This window comes from Geotrypetes seraphini, chromosome 10 (genome assembly GCF_902459505.1).
Source record: "Geotrypetes seraphini chromosome 10, aGeoSer1.1, whole genome shotgun sequence".
Lineage (NCBI taxonomy): Eukaryota > Metazoa > Chordata > Amphibia > Gymnophiona > Dermophiidae > Geotrypetes > Geotrypetes seraphini.
In genome coordinates, this window is record NC_047093.1 from 121,641,711 (window position 1) to 121,662,249 (window position 20,539).

Genomic DNA, 20,539 nt, shown 5'->3' on the forward strand with positions numbered 1-20,539 from the left:
CAACTTGGTGACCGTCTGTGTCGCACAACAGAGATGGTCACCGCCGATTTTCATCGGCTGGCCAGTTAAGGCATGCGGCCATAAAGGCTGTTTTATCAGCCAGTTGATGAAAATTGGCTTGTCCACCTAAGTGCAAGCAGTTGACCTTTGCCCCGAATAATCAATGCCGGTGACGTCGACATTGAATATCTATGATCGCTGCCAACCGTGGTTCAATATCGGGCCCTTAATGTGTAAACCACTTAGATCTTGCATTTGGTACAGGCGGTGTACCAAGTTATTTTAATAAAAAATAATAAGCAAACTGCCATTTACTTGTATGCATAGAGGTACCTACCAGAGAAGCAAGGCTTCTCGGCCCCCTCTGTGTGCATCTAGTCACTATTTTCAGTGCTGTTCAAGGAGGGCTGAATTTCTGACTGCTACTCCACCCTGATTCATCCGAGGACCTGGGGTGCTGATTTCATATGACATGGGATCTTTGCGTTCAAACATAGGGACTGGTACCCCTAACTTACACAGCCTTGTTATACTGAAGGCTCCCACTTCAACGCTGAACTAAAAGAAAGTTTAAGGTTGTGAAAAGGACATTTGAGCCCTCAGCTGCCACAGAGGGACAGCAGTGGCTTCCTAAGCTGAGCTCTTTCCAGAGAGTTTCCTCATTAAATAAATTATGGTTATCTCATGTCATTACAATTGGTAGCAGCCAGTAAGGGGGTGGGGGGGGGGGAATGGTGGTTGTTATGGTTCCCAGAAGAGGGGGACCATTGCAGTAGTCAATGGTTGATCTACCAGGCACTGCCTGGCCAGAAACGGCCACTGACCAGTTAAATGATGTATTGGTGCCTAACTATGAATATTTAGTTGTTGTTTTTGCAGAAAATTCGGTTACTGCCTACCACATAACCGGTTAAATTGGGAGACTTATCCTGTTAAGTGTTGTTATTCAACATCTGACCGGATAGGTTTAGCACATAAGTCTCACCGCATAAATAAGCAGTCCTATCTTAACAGCTATCAGAAGTCGAGCCTTTTTTCTGGAATCCATCTTCGCTCTGAGATTCCCTTCCAACTGCAGTTCGTCTCAAACAATCCTACTCGAAAACGTCAAACTCTACTGAAAATGCATCTATATGAAAAGGCCTCTGCGGCTAGATGGATCTGGGCAGGTCTGGGGGAGTTCACTAGCCATCAGTTCTTGTATCACCTTAGGTTACTTCCTCCTTCACCTGCTGCTTTCTTTCCTCTCTTCAAATGAGGAAAGGTGATTCCTTAAATTATGATAAACCATAACAACGTAACCGGTTGGCATTCAATATTGGCTTAACCAGTTAACCTTTTAGCGGCCTAAAAAACCCATGGCTATTAAATGCAGGTGGCTGGATATGGCTCACCATTGAATATCCGGGTTTAACAGCAGCAGTGGACAGCAAAAGTGCCCACTGCCAGCTGAATAATGGGAGAGGAGAGGGTGGCCAGAGATGGGGCTCGTCTGTAATTTGCAGTGTATAACAGTTGATGGGATAAAGACCATCCACAGGCATTTTTATCCTTTCTATCTCACAGACTCAACTCCCTGAGTATCAAATGACATAGAGCAGAAGGGATTTAGACCAGATTCCCCTGAGTGTCAGGTTTTATTGAGTAAAGGGATTTAGACCAGATTTCACTGAGCGTCAGGTTTTATTGAGCAGAAGGGATTTAAACCAGATTCCCCTGAATGTCAGGTTTTATTGAATAGAAGGGAATTAGACCACATTCCCCTGGGTGTCAGGTGTCATGGAGCAGAAGGGATTTAGACCAGATTTCCCTGAGTGTCAGATTTTATTGAGTAGAAGGGATTTAGACCAGATTCCCCTAATGGTCAGGTTTTATTGAACAGAAGGGATTTAAACCAGGTTCCCCTGAATGTCTGGTTTTATAAAGTAGAAGGGATTTAGACCAGATTCCCCTGACTGTCAGGTTTTATTGAATAGAAGGGAATTAGACCACATTCCCCTGGGTGTCAGGTTTTATTGAGCAGAAGGGATTTAGACCAGATTCCCCTGAGTGTCAGGTTTTATTGAGCAGAAGGGATTTAGACCAGATTCCCCTAAAGGTCAGGTTTAATTGAGCAGAAGGGATTTAGACCAGATTCCCCTAAAGGTGAGGTTTAATTGAGCAGAAGGGATTTAGACCAGATTCCCCTGAGTGTCAGGTTTTATTGAGCAAAAGGGAATTAGACCAGATTCCCCTGAGTGTCAGATTTTATTGAGTAGAAGGGATTTAGACCAGATTCCCCTGATGGTCAGGTTTCATTGAGCAGAATGGATTTAGACCAGATTCCCCTGAGGGTCAGGTTTAATTGAGCAGAAGGGATTTAGACCAGATTCCCCTGTGTCAGGTTTTATTGAGCAGAAGGGATTTAGACCAGATTCCCCTGTGTCAGGTTTTATTGAGCAAAAGGGATTTAGACCAGATTCCCCTGAGTGTCAGATTTTTTTGAGTAAGAGGGAATTAGACCAGATTCCCCTGTGTGTCAGATTTTATTGAGTAGAAGGGATTTAGACCAGATTCCCCTGATGGTCAGGTTTCATTGAGCAGAAAGGATTTAGACCAGATTCCCCTGAATGTCTGGTTTTATAAAGTAGCAGGGATTTAGACCAGATTCCCCTGAATGTCAGGTTTTATTGAATAGAAGGGAATTAGACCACATTCCCCTGGGTGTCAGGTTTTATTGAGTAGAAGGGATTTAGACCAGATTCCCCTGAGTGTCAGATTTTATTGAGTAGAAGGGATTTAGACCAGATTCCCCTGAGGGTCAGGTTTTATTGAGCAGAAGGGATTTAGACCAGATTCCTCTGAGTGTCAGGTTTTATTGAGTGAAAGGGATTTAGACCAGATTCCCCTGTGTGTCAGATTTTATTGAGTAGAAGGGATTTAGACCAGATTCCCCTGATGGTCAGGTTTCATTGAGCAGAAAGGATTTAGACCAGATTCCCCTGAATGTCTGGTTTTATAAAGTAGCAGGGATTTAGACCAGATTCCCCTGAATGTCAGGTTTTATTGAATAGAAGGGAATTAGACCACATTCCCCTGGGTGTCAGGTTTTATTGAGTAGAAGGGATTTAGACCAGATTCCCCTGAGTGTCAGATTTTATTGAGTAGAAGGGATTTAGACCAGATTCCCCTGAGGGTCAGGTTTTATTGAGCAGAAGGGATTTAGACCAGATTCCTCTGAGTGTCAGGTTTTATTGAGTGAAAGGGATTTAGACCAGATTCCCCTGTGTGTCAGATTTTATTGAGTAGAAGGGAATTAGAGCAGATTCCCCTGAGTGTCAGATTTTATTGAGTAGAAGGGAATTAGACCGGATTCCCCTGAATGTCAGGTGTCATGGAGCAGAAGGGATTTAGACCAGATTCCCCTAAGGGTCAGGTTTTATTGAGGAGAAGGGATTTAGACCGTGTTCCCCTGAGGGTCAGGTTTTATTGAACAGAAGGGATTTAAACCAGGTTCCCCTGAATGTCTGGTTTTATAAAGTAGAAGGGATTTAGACCAGATTCCCCTGACTGTCAGGTTTTATTGAATAGAAGGGAATTAGACCACATTCCCCTGGGTGTCAGGTTTTATTGAGCAGAAGGGATTTAGACCAGATTCCCCTGAGTGTCAGGTTTTATTGAGCAGAAGGGATTTAGACCAGATTCCCCTAAAGGTCAGGTTTAATTGAGCAGAAGGGATTTAGACCAGATTCCCCTGAGTGTCAGGTTTTATTGAGCAAAAGGGATTTAGACCAGATTCCCCTGAATGTCAGATTTTATGGAGTAGAAGGGAATTAGACCAGATTCCCCTGAGTGTCAGATTTTATTGAGTAGAAGGGATTTAGACCAGATTCCCCTGATGGTCAGGTTTCATTGAGCAGAACGGATTTAGACCAGATTCCCCTGAGGGTCAGGTTTAATTGAGCAGAAGGGATTTAGACCAGATTCCCCTGAGTGTCAGGTTTTATTGAGTAAAAGGGATTTAGACCAGATTCCCCTGTGTCAGGTTTTATTGAGCAGAAGGGATTTAGACCAGATTCCCCTGTGTCAGGTTTTATTGAGCAAAAGGGATTTAGACCAGATTCCCCTGAGTGTCAGGTTTTATTGAGTGAAAGGGATTTAGACCAGATTCCCCTGTGTGTCGGATTTTGTTGAGTAGAAGGGATTTAGACCAGATTCCCCTGATGGTCAGGTTTCATTGAGCAGAACGGATTTAGACCAGATTCCCCTGAATGTCTGGTTTTATAAAGTAGCAGGGATTTAGACCAGATTCCCCTGAATGTCAGGTTTTATTGAATAGAAGGGAATTAGACCACATTCCCCTGGGTGTCAGGTTTTATTGAGCAGAAGGGATTTAGACCAGATTCCCCTGAGTGTCAGATTTTATTGAGTAGAAGGGATTTAGACCAGATTCCCCTGAGGGTCAGATTTTATTGAGCAGAAGAGATTTAGACCAGATTCCCCTGAGTGTCAGGTTTTATTGAGTGAAAGGGATTTAGACCAGATTCCCCTGTGTGTCAGATTTTATTGAGTAGAAGGGAATTAGACCGGATTCCCCTGAATGTCAGGTGTCATGGAGCAGAAGGGATTTAGACCAGATTCCCCTAAGGGTCAGGTTTTATTGAGGAGAAGGGATTTAGACCGTGTTCCCCTGAGGGTCAGGTTTTATTACCGGCTGTATCGAGATGGAAGAAGAGATTCTCTTTCTCAAAGGACCCTCAGCCACAAGAGGACATCTGCTAAAAGTCAGGGGTGGGAAATTTCATGGCGACACCAGGAAATATTTCTTCACCGAGAGAGTGGTTGATCATTGGAACGAGCTGCTGGTGCAGGTGATCGATGCAAACAGTGTGCAAGAATTTAAGAGCAAATGGGATGCCCATTTGGGATCCCTTAGAGGGTTAAGCCAAGGGAACCTGTCGCCAGAAGTGGGATCCCTAGGATAGTAGACTTGGGGGTGGATCAGTAGAGTGGGCAGACCTGATGGGCTATGGCCCTTATCTGCCGTCATCTTCTATGTTTCTATTGAGCAGAAGGGATTTAGATCAGATTCCCCTAAGGGTCAGGTTTTATTGAGCATAAGGGATTTAGACCAGATTCCCCTGAATATCAGGTGTCATGGAGCAGAAGGGATTTAGACCAGATTTCCCTAAGGGTCAGGTTTTATTGAGTAAAAGGGATTTAGACCAGATTCCCCTAAGGGTCAGGTTTTATTGAGCAGAAGGGATTTAGATCAGATTCCCCTGAATATCAGGTGTCATGGAGCAGAAGGGATTTAGACCAGATTCCCCTAAGGGTCAGGTTTTATAGAGTAAAAGGGATTTAGACCAGATTCCCCTAAGGGTCAGGTTTTATTGAGCAAAAGGGATTTAGACCAGATTCCCCTAAGCGTCAGGTTTTATTGAGCAAAAGGGATTTAGACCAGATTCCCTCAAGGGTCAGGTTTTATTGAGCAGAAGGGATTTAGACCAGATTCCCCTAAGCGTCAGGTTTTATTGAGCAGAAGGGATTTAGACCAGATTCCCTCAAGGGTCAGGTTTTATTGAGAAGGGATTTAGACCAGATTTCCCTAAGGGTCAGGTTTTATTGAGCAGAAGGGATTTAGACCAGATTCCCCTGAATGTCAGGTTTTATTGAGCAGAAGGGATTTAGACCAGATTCCCCTGAGTGTCTGGTGTCATGGAGTAGAAAGGGTATACACCAGACTCCCCTGAGTTCCAAGTGTCATGGAGCAAAAGGGATATATATCTAGAATTCTTTGAGTATCAGATGTCATGGAGTTGAAGGCATATAGACTAAGACTCCTCTGACTGTGAGGTACCATGGAGCATAAGGAATACAGACCAGAATCCTCTGAGTGTCAAGTTTCACGGAGCAGAAGGGATATGGACTCAGAGTTCGCTATTTCTGAGTTAAATAAATCGATGTATATAGACTCAGTTCTCCTGAGTGATAACAGTGAAGAGTAAGAAAGAGATGGAGACCTTTCTTCCCCAGACGCCAGGAGTGAGGGAGCTGAAAAGATGTTGATCCAGACTCTGAATTTTCACTGGTTTAGTATGAAGAGAGATAGGATGGAGAACTGTGATGATCAGACGTTTTTTTTCAGTGGTTCTGATGTAAAGGGGAGGGATGAAGTGCTGGGGTGTCGGGCACATTTTTATGGATGTTGGCAGAAGGGAGGTAGGAGAGAGAGCTACAATGGTTGAAGATGTCTTTAGTGATGCTGGTGGAATGGAGGTTGGAGGATGAGGAGGGTGATGGTGCAAAAACGTACATCAGCCCTGAATACCTTTGCGGATGTTGCCATCAGGGGAGTGTGCAAAATCTCCGGTGGACAACAGGAAACAGGCTCGATCCCGATTGTACCTTTCTCTGGAGCCTGGGGTAACAGGGGATTTCTCCTCTGGAGACAGAGCCTGGTCTATGGTCGGGCAGTCCTCGTTGGCCAACGCCGCCTTCGCAGCATCCCCATTCTGTTTAGAATCTTAAACAAAAGGGTGGGGGACAGTGTAGAGTCAAACTGTTGGAAGTCTGTAGTTCTGATGCATCACAGTGACATGCAGGTGCTTAGATGTACGACTGACACTGGTATTGACAGAGAGTAGCTGGGACATATCAAAGACATGCAGACAGGGTAGGAACTGATCAACACCTGTGTAGGGAGGGAGTACCTGGGACAGAAAAGGGGCATGCAGAAAAGAGAGGAGTATGGGTAGGAGCAGTGTGGTGTGGTGAGGGCTATCAAGGGATTCAGCCTTGCTTTTTTTGTTTACTTTTTGCTTAATGCAGTATGATTGATTTCTTTTTCTAAATTCTTTATTCATTTTTTCATCTTACGTCAAGTACACAATATTACATCATTTAAAATTTTTACACATCACTTGAATTTCTTTCTATTGTCATCGTAAATACATAAATTTATTCCCTCCTCACCCACCGTTCCCTCAAATATTTCAATCAAAAATATCATATAAATATTGTATTCTTATCTATTGATTAATCTTTAAATAGAACTTTATACTATCCCCCTCCCCCCTATGTATAAATATACTGTCAGTGGAAAATGATGTCTAATCATTACAATAATTTGCCAATGGCCCCCAGAAAGAGAATTATAATAATTTTAATGCAGTATGATTTATTGAGTAGACAGCCTGTTCAACCAGTTAAACTGCATGAAACAAAAAAACCAAAACAAAATAGGGCTGTTGGGCTGGAGATTCTCTGAACCCCCTGAAGGCCCAGACAGTAATGATCTGAATTTTATTGGCTGAGCAGCATCTGCCTGTTGCCTGCTCAACCAGTCAAATTCAGAGCAGTGTCCTCAGGGCCCTTAAGGGGTGGGGTGAATCCCCTGAAGGCCCTGACCGCACACTACTGGATAGAAGTTAGTTGGGATGAGCAGACAGAGCACTGAGTGCCATTGGGGTGGGTAGAGAGAAGATGGGATATGCCAGAACCATGCAAGGAGGATGGAGGTGTGGGATTTGTTAGGTTATTCATTAGAGATGGGCAGACAAAAACATTTTGTTTTCATGTTGTTTCCCATGTCATTTGGGGAATTTATGTTTTCTTGGGTTCCGCCCCTATGTGTCTATATTCTGCCCCCCTTCTCGTGCCCCCTCATGATCCAAAGGTCTCCTTCCCCCTCCCCACAGTCTCGCCTTCTGACTCCCCTACTCCCTGTAGGTCCCCCTGGGCCTACCTCAGTACTTGGCGGTCCAATGGGTGTTGTTTAGGCAAGAGTGATTCCCGTTTGCTCCTGCCTATCGCTGTATTTGACTAGACTCAAAGATTGCAGCTGCCATATTGGATGTCATGGGACAGGAGGGAACTTTTCCAGGGGCAAGTGTCCTCTCCTAAAGGATTAATTGCAGATATGGGCATCACGCCTGTCCCAACAATCCCCTGCTGGACCACAAGAGGTTGAGGTAGACCTGGGGACCTGTGGGGAGTTGGAGGGGTTTGGTTGGGAGGGGCAGCCATGGGGAGGAGGGGGACTTGAAAATGCAGGAGGTCTGCCATTGCCAAACCTGTCGTTGGATAAAGAAATACTATCTGTTTTCATTTGCCAATGACAGGCAACAACAAAGGGAATATTCTTGACATGTCCTCTGTTCTTAACAACTCCCCAGCTCAATGGTAGCGTTAAGGTCAAGTGCGCACGGCAATGTAGCACGCGCTATTCCATGCGTTAAGGCCCTAACGCACCTTAGTAAAAGGAGCCCTTAGATTTAATCCCCAAAATGACAGATTCTTGTGTTCAGGCGTTTTCAGATCGTTGAGTCTCTTGAGGCAGGAAGTCGCACCTTGTCAAATCCTTCCTCTGAGGTCTCATTTTCTCTGGGATTTCTTTATGCAGACTTGTTGGCCTATTTGTTATTTTTTTTTTTTTAATAAACTTGGCATTTGTCATTCTTTGATGCTAAAGTTTCTTTTTCCACTTTTTTGTTGCTTCTCCCCTATTTCCGTTTTCCATTATTTTGGGGGTTATTGCAGGACTCTGCACTACATATATTATCACACCAAACTAGACCCAGCTCCTGAGGCCAGCGTGCCATTCCTGGCTTGGAAGGGGATCTGGATTGGTAATACCACAATAATCTTAGAAACTGAGTGTAGAGGCATCGTTAATATTCTCCGTGGACAAGCACACTTGTGAACGGCGTCATACGATGGCTCCATGGATGGATGCAAGGTCCCCTCAGTCATGTATCCTTCAATCGGGTTGATTCCTTTGTTCTCTAAATGCAAGATTAATTAAAAAATCTTTTTGTTTTTAATATGAATGATATGCAGGCTGAAAGCACTTCTCCTGCATTATAATTTTTCTGCCTTTCAGCTCTTGATTGCTGTAAAGCTGTTTAATATAAGCAAACTTGTGTTATCAGTCAAGGCATTGCAGTCGGTGCTATCATCGTGTTAAATCTTGCCTTCAAACTGCATTATCTACTTACAGGCCATGTGGAATTTTACCGTTAAATCTCAGCATGGTTCTGTTTCTGCTTATCTGCAGACGGTATTATGAGTATATGCCTATTCTTCTGCTTTTCCTTTCCATCTTACATGTTGAAACGTTTCAGACTTTCAGGTAATGAATTCCGTACACGTGGTTGCTCTTTTTTCTCTTTCCCATCCTTAAAAGGATGCATGTTTACAAGATTTCTTAAAAGAACTCTATCTTTCCAAGCTGGCAAATGGAGTTCAGTGGTTTAATTGCGGCTTCTAATTGCGACCAAACTTTTAGAAAAATGCTAAAACTTATAAGAACATAAGAACATAAGCAATGCCTCCACTGGGTCAGACCTGAGGTCCATCGTGCCCAGCAGCCCTCTCACGCGGAGGCCCAACAGGTCCAGGACCTGTGCAGTAATCCTCTATCTATACCCCTCTATCCCTTTTTCCAGCAGGAAATTGTCCAATCCTTTCTTGAACCCCTGTACCGTACTCTGCCCTATTACGCCCTATTATCTTTTTGATAAATTTGTCTGATGTTATCATGAATTTTAGTGCTATTGCCAGTGTTGGCCAGCTTTTCATTATTGTAAACCGCATAGAACTGAGAGGTACTGTGGTATAATAATAAAATTTATTATTGCTATACTGTCCCTGAAGACTAGGAACAAGACTGATACTGGTTGCCAGTTGAGTGAAGAATTTATCCCTCCTACCCACATGGCTTTTCTTACCATCCAACCAGAACGTCCCATTCTAGTAATACAAATCTATCGACCGTTCCATCGAACAGAGTTCTTGTTTTGGATACCTACCTTGATATGGCCTTCTCTTGCTATGGAACCAGTTACCAATTTTTATTTATTTTTTGCTCTCAGACCCTTCTTTGATTCACTTCAAGTCTAGCCTCAAGACTTGGCTATTTGAACTGGCTTTCTTTGCAAGATTTCATTTCTTTGGTTAAGAAGCCTGAAGGTATTCCTAGTGCGTCTCCATATCTTAAGTCTATAGATTTTAATCTATGCCTTCCCTAACCTCCCGTTTGTGGTAGAGTTCTGACCTCGTTGTCATGATATTGTCAACCTTTTTTTCTTTTAAAATACAGTTGATCTCAGTATGTAAACTGCCTTGTATTAGGATTGAGTTATTGTGATATAACAAATTGAAATAAATAAATACAAGGGCCACGATTTATTCTGTTGGAGGAAGAGCCCTGTCAAATATTTTGGGGATCATAATCAAAAGAGAAAAATGTCCAAAAACCGGCCTAAGTCAGCACTTGGACGATCATCAGTCAAAAATGTCCAAGTGCTGATAATAAAACCGGGTTTTGGATGTATTTAAAAACGACCTAGGCCTTCACAGTGCCGCTGAACGACCATAGCTAAACGGGGCGTTTCAGGAGGAGTGTCGAGGGTGGGATTTGGACGGGACGTGGGCAGGCTTAGACTTAGTCGTACTGCATATATAACCGAAAGTTATACAGCACAGGATCGATGGAACATGGACATTGTGACTTAGACCATTTAAAACATGGTCTAAGTCACAAAAACCCACCTAAATCACCAGATAAGCACTGAAAACATATAATACAGACCCCCACACACTACCCCAGTGATCACTGACCCCCCCCCTAAAAATATTAATCACAACTTGAAATTTGTACCTCTAGAACCTGGCAGCCTGGCATAGGAAAACCTAGTCGTGCTGCACAGAGGCGTCTTAAGCCATCTTGGGGTTGGTTAGGGACCCATGGAGAGGAGGACCATGCCCATAAGCCCTTGTAATCATTGCATTGATATTGAAACGTGCACTCCCCTCTACACCCCCAAAACCCTTTTGTACTGGCATATAAGTGGCTCCTGCAGCCATAAGGGCTATTGGGGTGGTAGATAATTCTGGAGGTGGTTTGGGGGGCTCACCGTAACCTATAAGGGAGCTGTAGTGAGATGACATGGCACCCTTTTTGTGAAGTTCACAGCAGTGCCCTGTAAGGTACCCCACTATTTAGGTGCCATGTCTGGGTGTACAGTAGAGAATGACACGGTGACGGTTTACCCGCGGCCACCGCATTTAAGCCGCGGGTCACCGCCGAAAACGGGGAAGAAAACTAGCAGTCGCTGCGGTGACGGGGACAAGGCCATTCACCGACCGCGGAAACGGTGAACAGGTTTGTCCCCGCGGGCCAATGTACCCCCTTCTAGGAACCGCTATTTACCGCCCGACGCCCGATTCACCCCCCCAGCAGGACCGCTCGCACCCCCACCCCGAACGACCGCTCGCACGCGCTCCCACCCGCACCCGCGATCGGAGCAAGAGGGAGCCCAAGCCCTCTTGCCCGGCCGACTCCCCGACGTCCGATACATCCCCCCCCCCCGGCAGGACCACTCGCACCCCCACCCCGAAGGACCGCCGACTTCCCGACAATATCGGGCCAGAAGGGAGCCCAAACCCTCCTGGCCACGGCGACCCCCTAACCCCACCCCGCACTACATTACGGGCAGGAGGGATCCCAGGCCCTCCTGCCCTCGACGCAAACCCCCCTCCCCCCCAACGACCGCCCCCCCCAAGAACCTCCGACCGCCCCCCCAGCCGACCCGCGATCCCCCTGGCGACTCCCACGACCCCCCCCCCCCCCTTCCCCGTACCTTGGTAGTTGGCCGGACAGACGGGAGCCAAACCCGCCTGTCCGGTAGGCAGCCAACGAAGGAATGAGGCCGGATTGGCCCATCCATCCTAAAGCTCCGCCTACTGGTGGGGCCTAAGGCGCGTGGGCCAATCAGAATAGGCCCTGGAGCCTTAGGTCCCACCTGGGGGCGCGGCCTGAGGCACATGGGCCCAACCCGACCATGTGCCTCAGGCCGCGCCCCCAGGTGGGACCTAAGGCTCCAGGGCCTATTCTGATTGGCCCACGCGCCTTAGGCCCCACCAGTAGGCGGAGCTTTAGGATGGATGGGCCAATCCGGCCTCATTCCTTCGTTGGCTGCCTGCCGGACAGGCGGGTTTGGCTCCCGTCTGTCCGGCCAACTACCAAAGGTACGGGGAAGGGGGGTGGGGGGGTCGTGGGGGTCGCCAGGGGGATCGCGGGTCGGCTGGGGGGGGCGGTCGTTGGGGGGAGGGGGGTTTGCGTCGAGGGCAGGAGGGCCTGGGATCCCTCCTGCCCGTAATGTAGTGCGGGGTGGGGTTAGGGGGTCGCCGTGGCCAGGAGGATTCTTAGTGGCAAGACCATTGAAAGAGATGAGAAAATCAAATCAAAAATGTTAAAAGCTGTACCCATTGTGGTTCATATTAATCGTAAATAAAATCTATAAGCATAAACAAAAGCCTTAAGTAACACTGCCATCTATGCCCATTCCACTCATCATCCAGGTCATGTGCATGGAACACCTTTAAGATTTATGGCATAGGCACCTTGTCACCTTCTATCATCATTCTTTAGACAAAAACAAAAACCAATGTAAAAGAAATTATACCTGTCAATTTTTGTCCAAATAGAAAAGGTCCATGCCTAGAAGGGGTTAGGGGGTCGCCGTGGCCAGGAGGATTTGGGCTCCCTCCTGGCCCGATATTGTTGGGGAGTCGGCGGTCCTTCGGGGGGAGGGATGTATCGGACGTCGGGGGGGGAGGGCATCAGGCTTTCAGGATGGGGACAGACCTTCAAGGGGGGACAGTGCAGGGAAGTCAGGGAATTTATATTAATTAATTTTTTCTCTGCGTGTTTTGTTTTTGTATAGTTATTAACAAATATTTAACTAAGTTTTAAAGTTTTAAAGAATGTTTCCTTTATACGTAAATAAAGAAAAGTGAATGGGATTGCAGTGGCGGTGACGGGGCGGTGAATGGGGTGGCAGTGGCGGTGACGGGGCGGTGAAGAGGATGGTGAGACGGGGACGGGGCGGTGACGGGGATGGTGAGACGGGGACGGGGCGGTGACGGGGATGGTGAGACGGGGACGGGGCGGTGACGGGGACCAATTTTTTCACCGTGTCATTCTCTAGTGTACAGTCCATCACTTTGTAGACTCCTCCCACGTCCAACAGGGCTTGTTCTAGGCGTTTTTGACTTGGATGAAAAGTTGGATAAAAATGTGGTATAAAGATGGACGATTTAGCAACTTGGACGATGAGATCGGCAGGACGTATACTTAGACGATTTTCGAAACGAAAAAAAAATTTGGACGTATTTTTCAAAAATGTGTCCTAAGCTGTTTTTTTACTTTGGACAACTTGTGACTTAGACGAAAACGGACTTAGACGTTCCTTTCGATTATGCCCCTCCACGTCTGTAGCTCTTCACCGAGAGGTGCACTAAAAATACTGGGCCAGATATTCAAAGAAAGCTGAGCTCCCTAATCCATGCCCTATTTTCAGATAAATTTAGGAGCCGTAGTTTTCATCCGAAAATTTATGTGATTTTAGGAGCTTAAAAGGTATAAATTTACGCCTGACAGACCCAATTTCCAAAGGATTTATGCCCCTAACTCTGAGATTGATCTCTTTGAAAGTTTGCTAGCTTTTTATTGAAAATTTTTCTTACCTCATAAAAGTTGGGTAGCAACAGGGGCAGATTTAAGGTAAAAGACATCAGGAGCTTAGCACTGATTTTTAGCACTAGGCTTATAAATTAGGTTCATACTGGCAGATTTAAGAAACTTTTAAATATATAGGGGCTCATAATTGAAATATGTCTAAAAACCCACCCAAGTCAGCACTTGGATGACCTAAAAGACAGGTCGTCCAAGGTCCGATAACCAAAACGGCGTTTTAGGCCTCTGAATCCTGCTGTGTGCCCAGAGCTGAAAGGAACGTTTTGGAGGAGTGGTGAGAGTGGGATGTGGGTGGGACATGGGCCGACCTAGACTTTGTCATACTGCAAGGATAATCAAAAGTTTTACGAGGCTGCCTGGATGGAACTTATAGGTTGTGACTTAGGCGATCTAAGTGCCCAGAAGGTATCCAAAGTCACCAGATAACCACTGCAGACACAAAGTACAGACCCCCACACATTCCCCCGGTGATCACTGACACCCCCCCCCCCCCCCCCACCATCATAAAAATCAGAATAAAAATGTACATACCTGTCTCCGGAACATCAACACCTGCTATAGGAAAGCCTAGTAAAGCTGCACAGAGGTCTCTTAAGTAGCCTGGGGGGTGGGCTAGTGAACCATAGAGAGCAGGACCCAGGTCCATAAGCCACTCTAACCACTACATTCATGATGGAAAATGTGAGCCCACCAAAACCCTACTGTACTGCCATATAGGTGCCACCTGCAGCCATAAGGGCTATTGGGGTGGTGGACAAGTGGGTATAGTGGGTTTTGGGGAGCTCAACATTACTTATATGGGAGTTCTGGTGAGATGTTTATGGCACCCTTTTTGTGGCACAGCAGTGCCCTGTAAGGTACCCCACTGCTCTGTTGCCATGTCTGGGTGGCCAGTCTATCACATTGCTGGCCCCTCCCACATCCAAAAGGTCTTGTTCTGGGCATTTGGGACTTGGACAAATATTTGGACGAGAATGTGAAATTAGATAGAAGTAGTAGCGGGCTGGATGATCAAACGCCTGGACGTACAGATGGACGATTTTTGAAGAAAGTATATTTTAGACGTATTTTTCGAGAATGGACATTTCTGCCCTGCTGACTTTGGGAGACTAGTGCCGTATGTCCAAATTGGACTTAGATGTATGTTTTGTTTATGCCCCTCATATTTTTAAAATTTTGTAAGGCTTATGAGAAATTTGAGAGCAAGACATAGTTAGACTTGGACATTTTACGGTGATAATCGAACCTTTTGCACGACGTCCTAGATGGAACTTAGATGTTCTGAGCTAGACTTGTTTTAGAAGCATCAAAGTGCCAAAAAGGTACCCAAATTGACCAGATGACTACTGGAGAGATTAAGTAATAATCCCCCCACACTCTCTCAGTGGTCACTAACCTCTTCTAGCCCCCTCAAAATATGAATATAACAGTACACACCTGTCTACTAGGCTTTCCCATATCAGATGCTGCTGTTCTACAGACAGGTATGTACTGTTTTATTCATATTTTTTTTTGGTGGGGAGCGTGAGTCAACCAAAATCCTACTGTACTGTCCTGTTAAATCATGTTTGTCTACGTGTCCCACAATTTTATTTTTTATAATTGTTTCCACTATTTTGCCTGGCAGTGAAATCAGGCTTACCCGTCTGTAATTTCCCAGATCTCCCCGGAACCCTTTGTAAAAATCGGCGTAACATTAGCCACCCTCCAATCTTCAGGTACTACAGAAGATTTTAGTGACAGGTTACTGATCACTAATTGTAGATCAGCAATTTCACATTGAGTTATTTCAGTATTCTGGGTTGTATACCATCTGGCCCAGGTGATTTATCACTCTTTCACTTGTCAATTTGTCTTAGCATGTCTTCCAGGTTCACTGAGATTTCTTTTAGTTTCTCCGCATCATCACCCTTGACAACCATTTCCAGTTCAGGTAAATTTCTTACATCTTCTTCCGTAAAGACCAAATCAAAGAATTCATTCAGTCTCTCCGCTATGGCTTTATCCTTGCTGTGCGCCCCTTTTGCTCCATGATCATCCAACGGTCCCACGGATTCCCTCACAGGATTTCCACTTCTTATGTACCTAAAATATTGTTACTATGAGTTTTTGCCTCTATGGCAAGTTTCTCTTCATATTCTTTTTTTAGCTTTCTTTATCAATGTTTTGCTTCTAACTTGCCAGTGCCTATGTCTGTTATTTTCTTCATTCGGATCCTTTTGTAATTCTTTACAGGACTTTTTTTGGCTTGAATAGCTTCTTTCACTTCATCTTTTAATCACGCCAGCTCTTGTTTGCTCTTCTTTCCACTTTTATTAATATGCGGAATATGTCTGGTCTGGACCTCTACGATGCTATTTTAAAATAACATCCATGCTTGATTTAAAGTCCTAACCTTTGCCACTGATCCTTTTAGCTTTTTTTTTTTTAACCATTTTCCACATTTTGTTGTAGTCACTCTTTTCAAAATTAAATGCTGCTACAATAGATTTATTTAGTGACATCACTCCAGATATCAGCTCAGATTTGCTCAAGCTATGAGCACTGTTTCTCAGCGGACCCAACACAGTTATGTCTCATAAAATGTCCTACATTTCACTAAGGACCAAATCTAAAATAGCTCCCCCTCTTGTCGGTTCCTGGACCAGTTGCACCAAGAAGCAGTCATTTATGACGTCTAGGAATTCTACTTCCATAGCACTCCCTGATGTAATATTTATCCAATCAATATTGGAGTAATTAAAATCACAAATGACAAAATGGTGGGAAACTCTTTAACGCATTCCCTTTGATTTGAAACACAATGTGCAATGAATGAACCTCAAAAAAGGGTTAAATTAATTAAACAGTGAGTAGAGCAAAAAGACCTCAGTGAACTGCAGTGAGTGCTCTGAACCAATAAAAAAAGAACTCCACTGATATTGTTATACCCATTATTATACTGTTCCCAAATTTGCAAGCTTTCCTAAACTCTGAAATCATTTCTTCATTTGTTTCCTCATTCTGTCCCTGGGGATGGTAGTATAGCCCTAACTTTATATTTCTGTATATTCCTTCCCTTCACACATAAGCTTTTACCTTCTGTGGAGTCAGCTTTTCTCAGAGTGACCTACTTACAGGGTGCAAATAATCAGCAAAAAGCTAGCAGACGGGCTGAGCAGAGCCACATGATGGTCACGCAATGATCAAGTTGTCGAATCTTTCACTTGTGGAGTTCGCTACATGTAGACCTGTTTCTTACCCACTGCAGGTGGTCTTCCAGATTCAGAACAACAAAAGATATATTTTTTATATACTCGCACTACCTCATGCCTCAGAACTATTAATATCAACGCCACAGGTCTTGCTGCATGGATTTAGTCAAGGGAAATCTTGCCTCACTAATCTACTGCATTTCTTTGAAGGGGTGAATGAACCTGTGGATTGTGTATTTGGATTTTCAAAAGGCATTCGACATGAAAGACTTCTGAGAAAATTAGAAAATCATAGGATAGGAGGTAATGTGCTATTATAGATTAAGAACTGATTGAAAGACAGAAAACAGAGAGTGGGTTTAAATGGTCAATATTCTCAATGGAGAAGGGTAGAAAGTGGGGTTCCCCAGGGGTCTGTACTGGGATCATTGCTTTTTAACATATTTATCAATGATCTAGAGATGGGAATAACTAGTGAGATAATTAAATTTGTTGATAACACAAAGTTGTTAAATCGCAAGAGGATTGTGAAAATTGCAAAATGACCTTGTGAGACTGGAAGACTGGGCGTCAAAATGGCAGATGATGTTTAATGTGAGCAAGTGCAAACTGATGCATGTGGTAAAGAGGAACCCAAACTATAGCTATTTGATGCTGGATTCTGTGTTAAGAGTCACTGCCCAGGAAAAAGGATCTAAGTATCATTGTTGAGGATATGTTAAAACCGTCATCTCAATGAGCAGTGGCAGCTAAGAAAACAAATAGAATGTTTGGAATTATCAGGAAAGGAATGGAAAACAAAGATGAAAATGTTATAATGCCCTTGTATCGCTCTATGGGATGGTAACACCTCAAATACTGTGTGCAATTCTGGTCAGTGTATCTCAAAAAAGATGTAACAGAATTAGAAAAGGTACAGAGAAGGGTGACAAAAAATTATAAAAGGGATGGAATAACTTCCCTATGAGGAGAGGCTAAAGCAGCTAGGACTCTTCAGCTTGAAGAAGAGACAGCTCAGGGTTGATATGATAGAGGTCTATAAAATACTAAGTGGAGTGGAAAGGGTAGATGTGAATCGCTTGTTTACTCTTTCCAAAAACACTAGAACTAAGGGGCATGTGATGAAGCTACTAAGCCAGTGATTCCCAACCCTGTCCTGGAGGACCACCAGGCCAATCGGGTTTTCAGGCTAGCCCTAATGAATATGCATGAGAGAGATTTGCATATGATGGAAGTGATAGGCATGCAAATTTGCTTCATGCATATTCATTAGGGCTAGCCTGAAAACCCAATTGGCCTGGTGTTCCTCCAGGACAGGGTTGGGAACCACTGTACTAAGCAGTAGAGGAAATATTTCTTCACATTCACACAATGTGTAATTAAACTCTGGAATTCGTTGCCGGAAAATGTTGTGAAAGCAGTTAGCTTAGCAGGGTTTAAAAAAGGTTTGGATAATTTCCTGAAAGAGAAGTCCATAGGCCATTATTGAGATGGCTTGGGGAGGTTTCTTCTGCTTCTACAGCTATCTGAGAGCTCAGTAATCCTTAGTTACATGTTCTGTGGATGACACCATCCCATTAACACATTTGGGTTATCTTGTTATCAAAAGCTTCAGTGGCTCTGCATTATTTCTTCCATTTTCTATACCGTTCTCCCAGGAGAGCTCAGAACGGTTTATATGAATTTATTCAGGTTCTCAAGCATTTTTCCCTATCTGCCCTGGTGGGCTCACAATCGATCTAATGTACTTGTAGTTTTCTTTTGGGTTTACTTAAAATTTGTTATACATATATTATGATTAAAATGAACAGATACGGACGGCAGAGGGGGCTTATTGTATAACAAAACAAAATATTTGGGGCGTACAGAAACAAAAGGAAGAAGGGGTGGAAGTACAATCTTAAAAGAGAAGAATAGAACATAAAAGGGAAGAATAGGAGGTGGGGGGGAAAAAAAAGAAACGGATCCTCAGATTGTCCTTAGAAGGACATTTATGTTCCAAAAGCAACATTAAATGAAAAAGTTTTTAATTTGGATTTAAAATGGATTAAGGAAGATTCTTCTCTTAAATAACTTGTTGTGGAATTCCAGAGAAAAGGGACGGTAACCGAAAAGATGTTAGAACGCCGAGTGTTGACGTGCTTCGGATGGGATGACAAGAAGGTTCTGTGTGACCGAGCGAAGAGACCTCAGAGGAGAGTAGGGAATAAGGAGTCTATTAATAAATCCCACATGTGTGGAATAAGACCAATTCAATGCCAGCTTCTTTGGATAATGGAAGCCTGGAAGAAGCTATTTCATCTCCTGGACATTTTCATGTCAAAAATGGACCGGAACATACAGTTATGCTGAGAATGTACAAATATACTGGACTATATTTAGGGATCATATAATCTTGTGTCAGAAAGTTAACGTTTGATTCAAAGAACTCTCAGATTACAGGTAAATCCTTCCAAGATGGAGGCTTTGTGGTTGAGAATTTGGAGGACATCTCTCGGTTGTTTTAGCAGGACATCTGCGTCCTTTCTTAAAAGTCTCAGGGTCACTGTAGAGCTGATGTTAAATATGGAAAAACAGTAAACAAATGATTGAGGGTTATTTTGCAGTCAATCAAAGTCTTTTCTTCATCCTTGCTTAGCTTAGAAGGTAGCTTCACCATTTGTCATTTCCCAGAGTGAACACTGCAATCGTTAGTTATTGGGTTTACCAAAAAATGTGTGCGGTGTCTCCAGCTACCTTAGAGGGCAGCAGCTCCTTGTCATCGCCTACTCTTTACTGGACACCCATACCATTTAGGGCTCAACTGAAGAGTTTATGTTTGGTTTTTAAGGCCCTTCATGGTCCTAATTATTGTTTGGATAAGCTAAAGGTAGATATTCCTTCTTATTTAATGAGCTCAGCTTTGCCTTTCTTTTCATCACTTTTTTTGCTTTCTTTGGAAGGCTCTTCCTAAAGTGCTTCAACTAGAAAGAGTCTATTTGGATTTCAGACATGGATTAAAAGTAGCTTTTCTTACAATGCATGTTAAAATTCATTTTAGTTTAGAGTACAAGTTGAAGAGCTACTTCATACAGATCTCCCATGTGAAATTGCCCCCTTATCGTGGGATCTGACTCAGATTAAGCGACTACCATTTCAGTCTACTCACTCGTGTAACCCAAAGCATGTAAAGTCAAAAGTGATCTTGGGAGCAGCACATCCATTAAAACAGTCCCTGAGCTCTGAGAATTGGTGACTTCCCTGCCATCATCAGAACTTTTTCCCAAAGGTAGTTTTAAAGGTTCACTTGTCCTCATTAATAATTGTCCTTCCTACCTTTTCCCCCCACTCCTCTCGTACATAATAAGAACATAAGAATAGTCTTACTGGGTCAGAGCAATGGTCCATCAAGCCCAGTAGCCCGTCCTCACGGTGGCCAATCCAGGTCACTAGTACCTGGCCAAAACCCAAAGAGTAGCATAATTCCATGCAACTCGTCACACCTGAGCACATCCACTCGCCTCAAGCTATCCTACATGAGACACAATCTGGCAGAGGAGTGAGAGCTTGGGCTGTGAAAGGGTTTACGAGTATCCTTTCACTTAAGGAGACCCAAGATAACACAGACTCTTCGTAGCTTGTTCCATCTTACGATCCCAACACACATGACAAATTCTATACACAGAGCTCCAAGTTGGGTGTGAAGTTATAGAACAGAGCTAGGAAGTTTTTCTTTACCCAACGTGTGGTGGATACCTGGAATACACTTCCAGAGGGCGTAATAGGGCAGAATACGGTACTGGGGTTCAAGAAAGGATTGGACAATTTCTTGCTGGAAAAAGGG

General features: G+C 44.1%; 1 protein-coding gene across 2 annotated transcripts in view; it reads right to left on the reverse strand.

Annotated features, from left to right (window-relative positions):
• The window catches only part of LOC117368341 (potassium voltage-gated channel subfamily C member 1-like), a 48,370-nt gene that overhangs the window by 14,178 nt on the left and 13,653 nt on the right, over positions 1-20,539 (reverse strand). The window contains exon 3 of one of the 2 annotated variants that reach the window (XM_033961917.1): positions 6,311-6,505. The exons of the other annotated variant lie outside the window; for it this stretch is intronic. Coding sequence (XP_033817808.1) covers positions 6,311-6,505 — 195 coding nt within the window. The remainder of the gene's footprint in view (positions 1-6,310; positions 6,506-20,539) is intronic. 2 annotated transcript variants of the gene reach the window in all.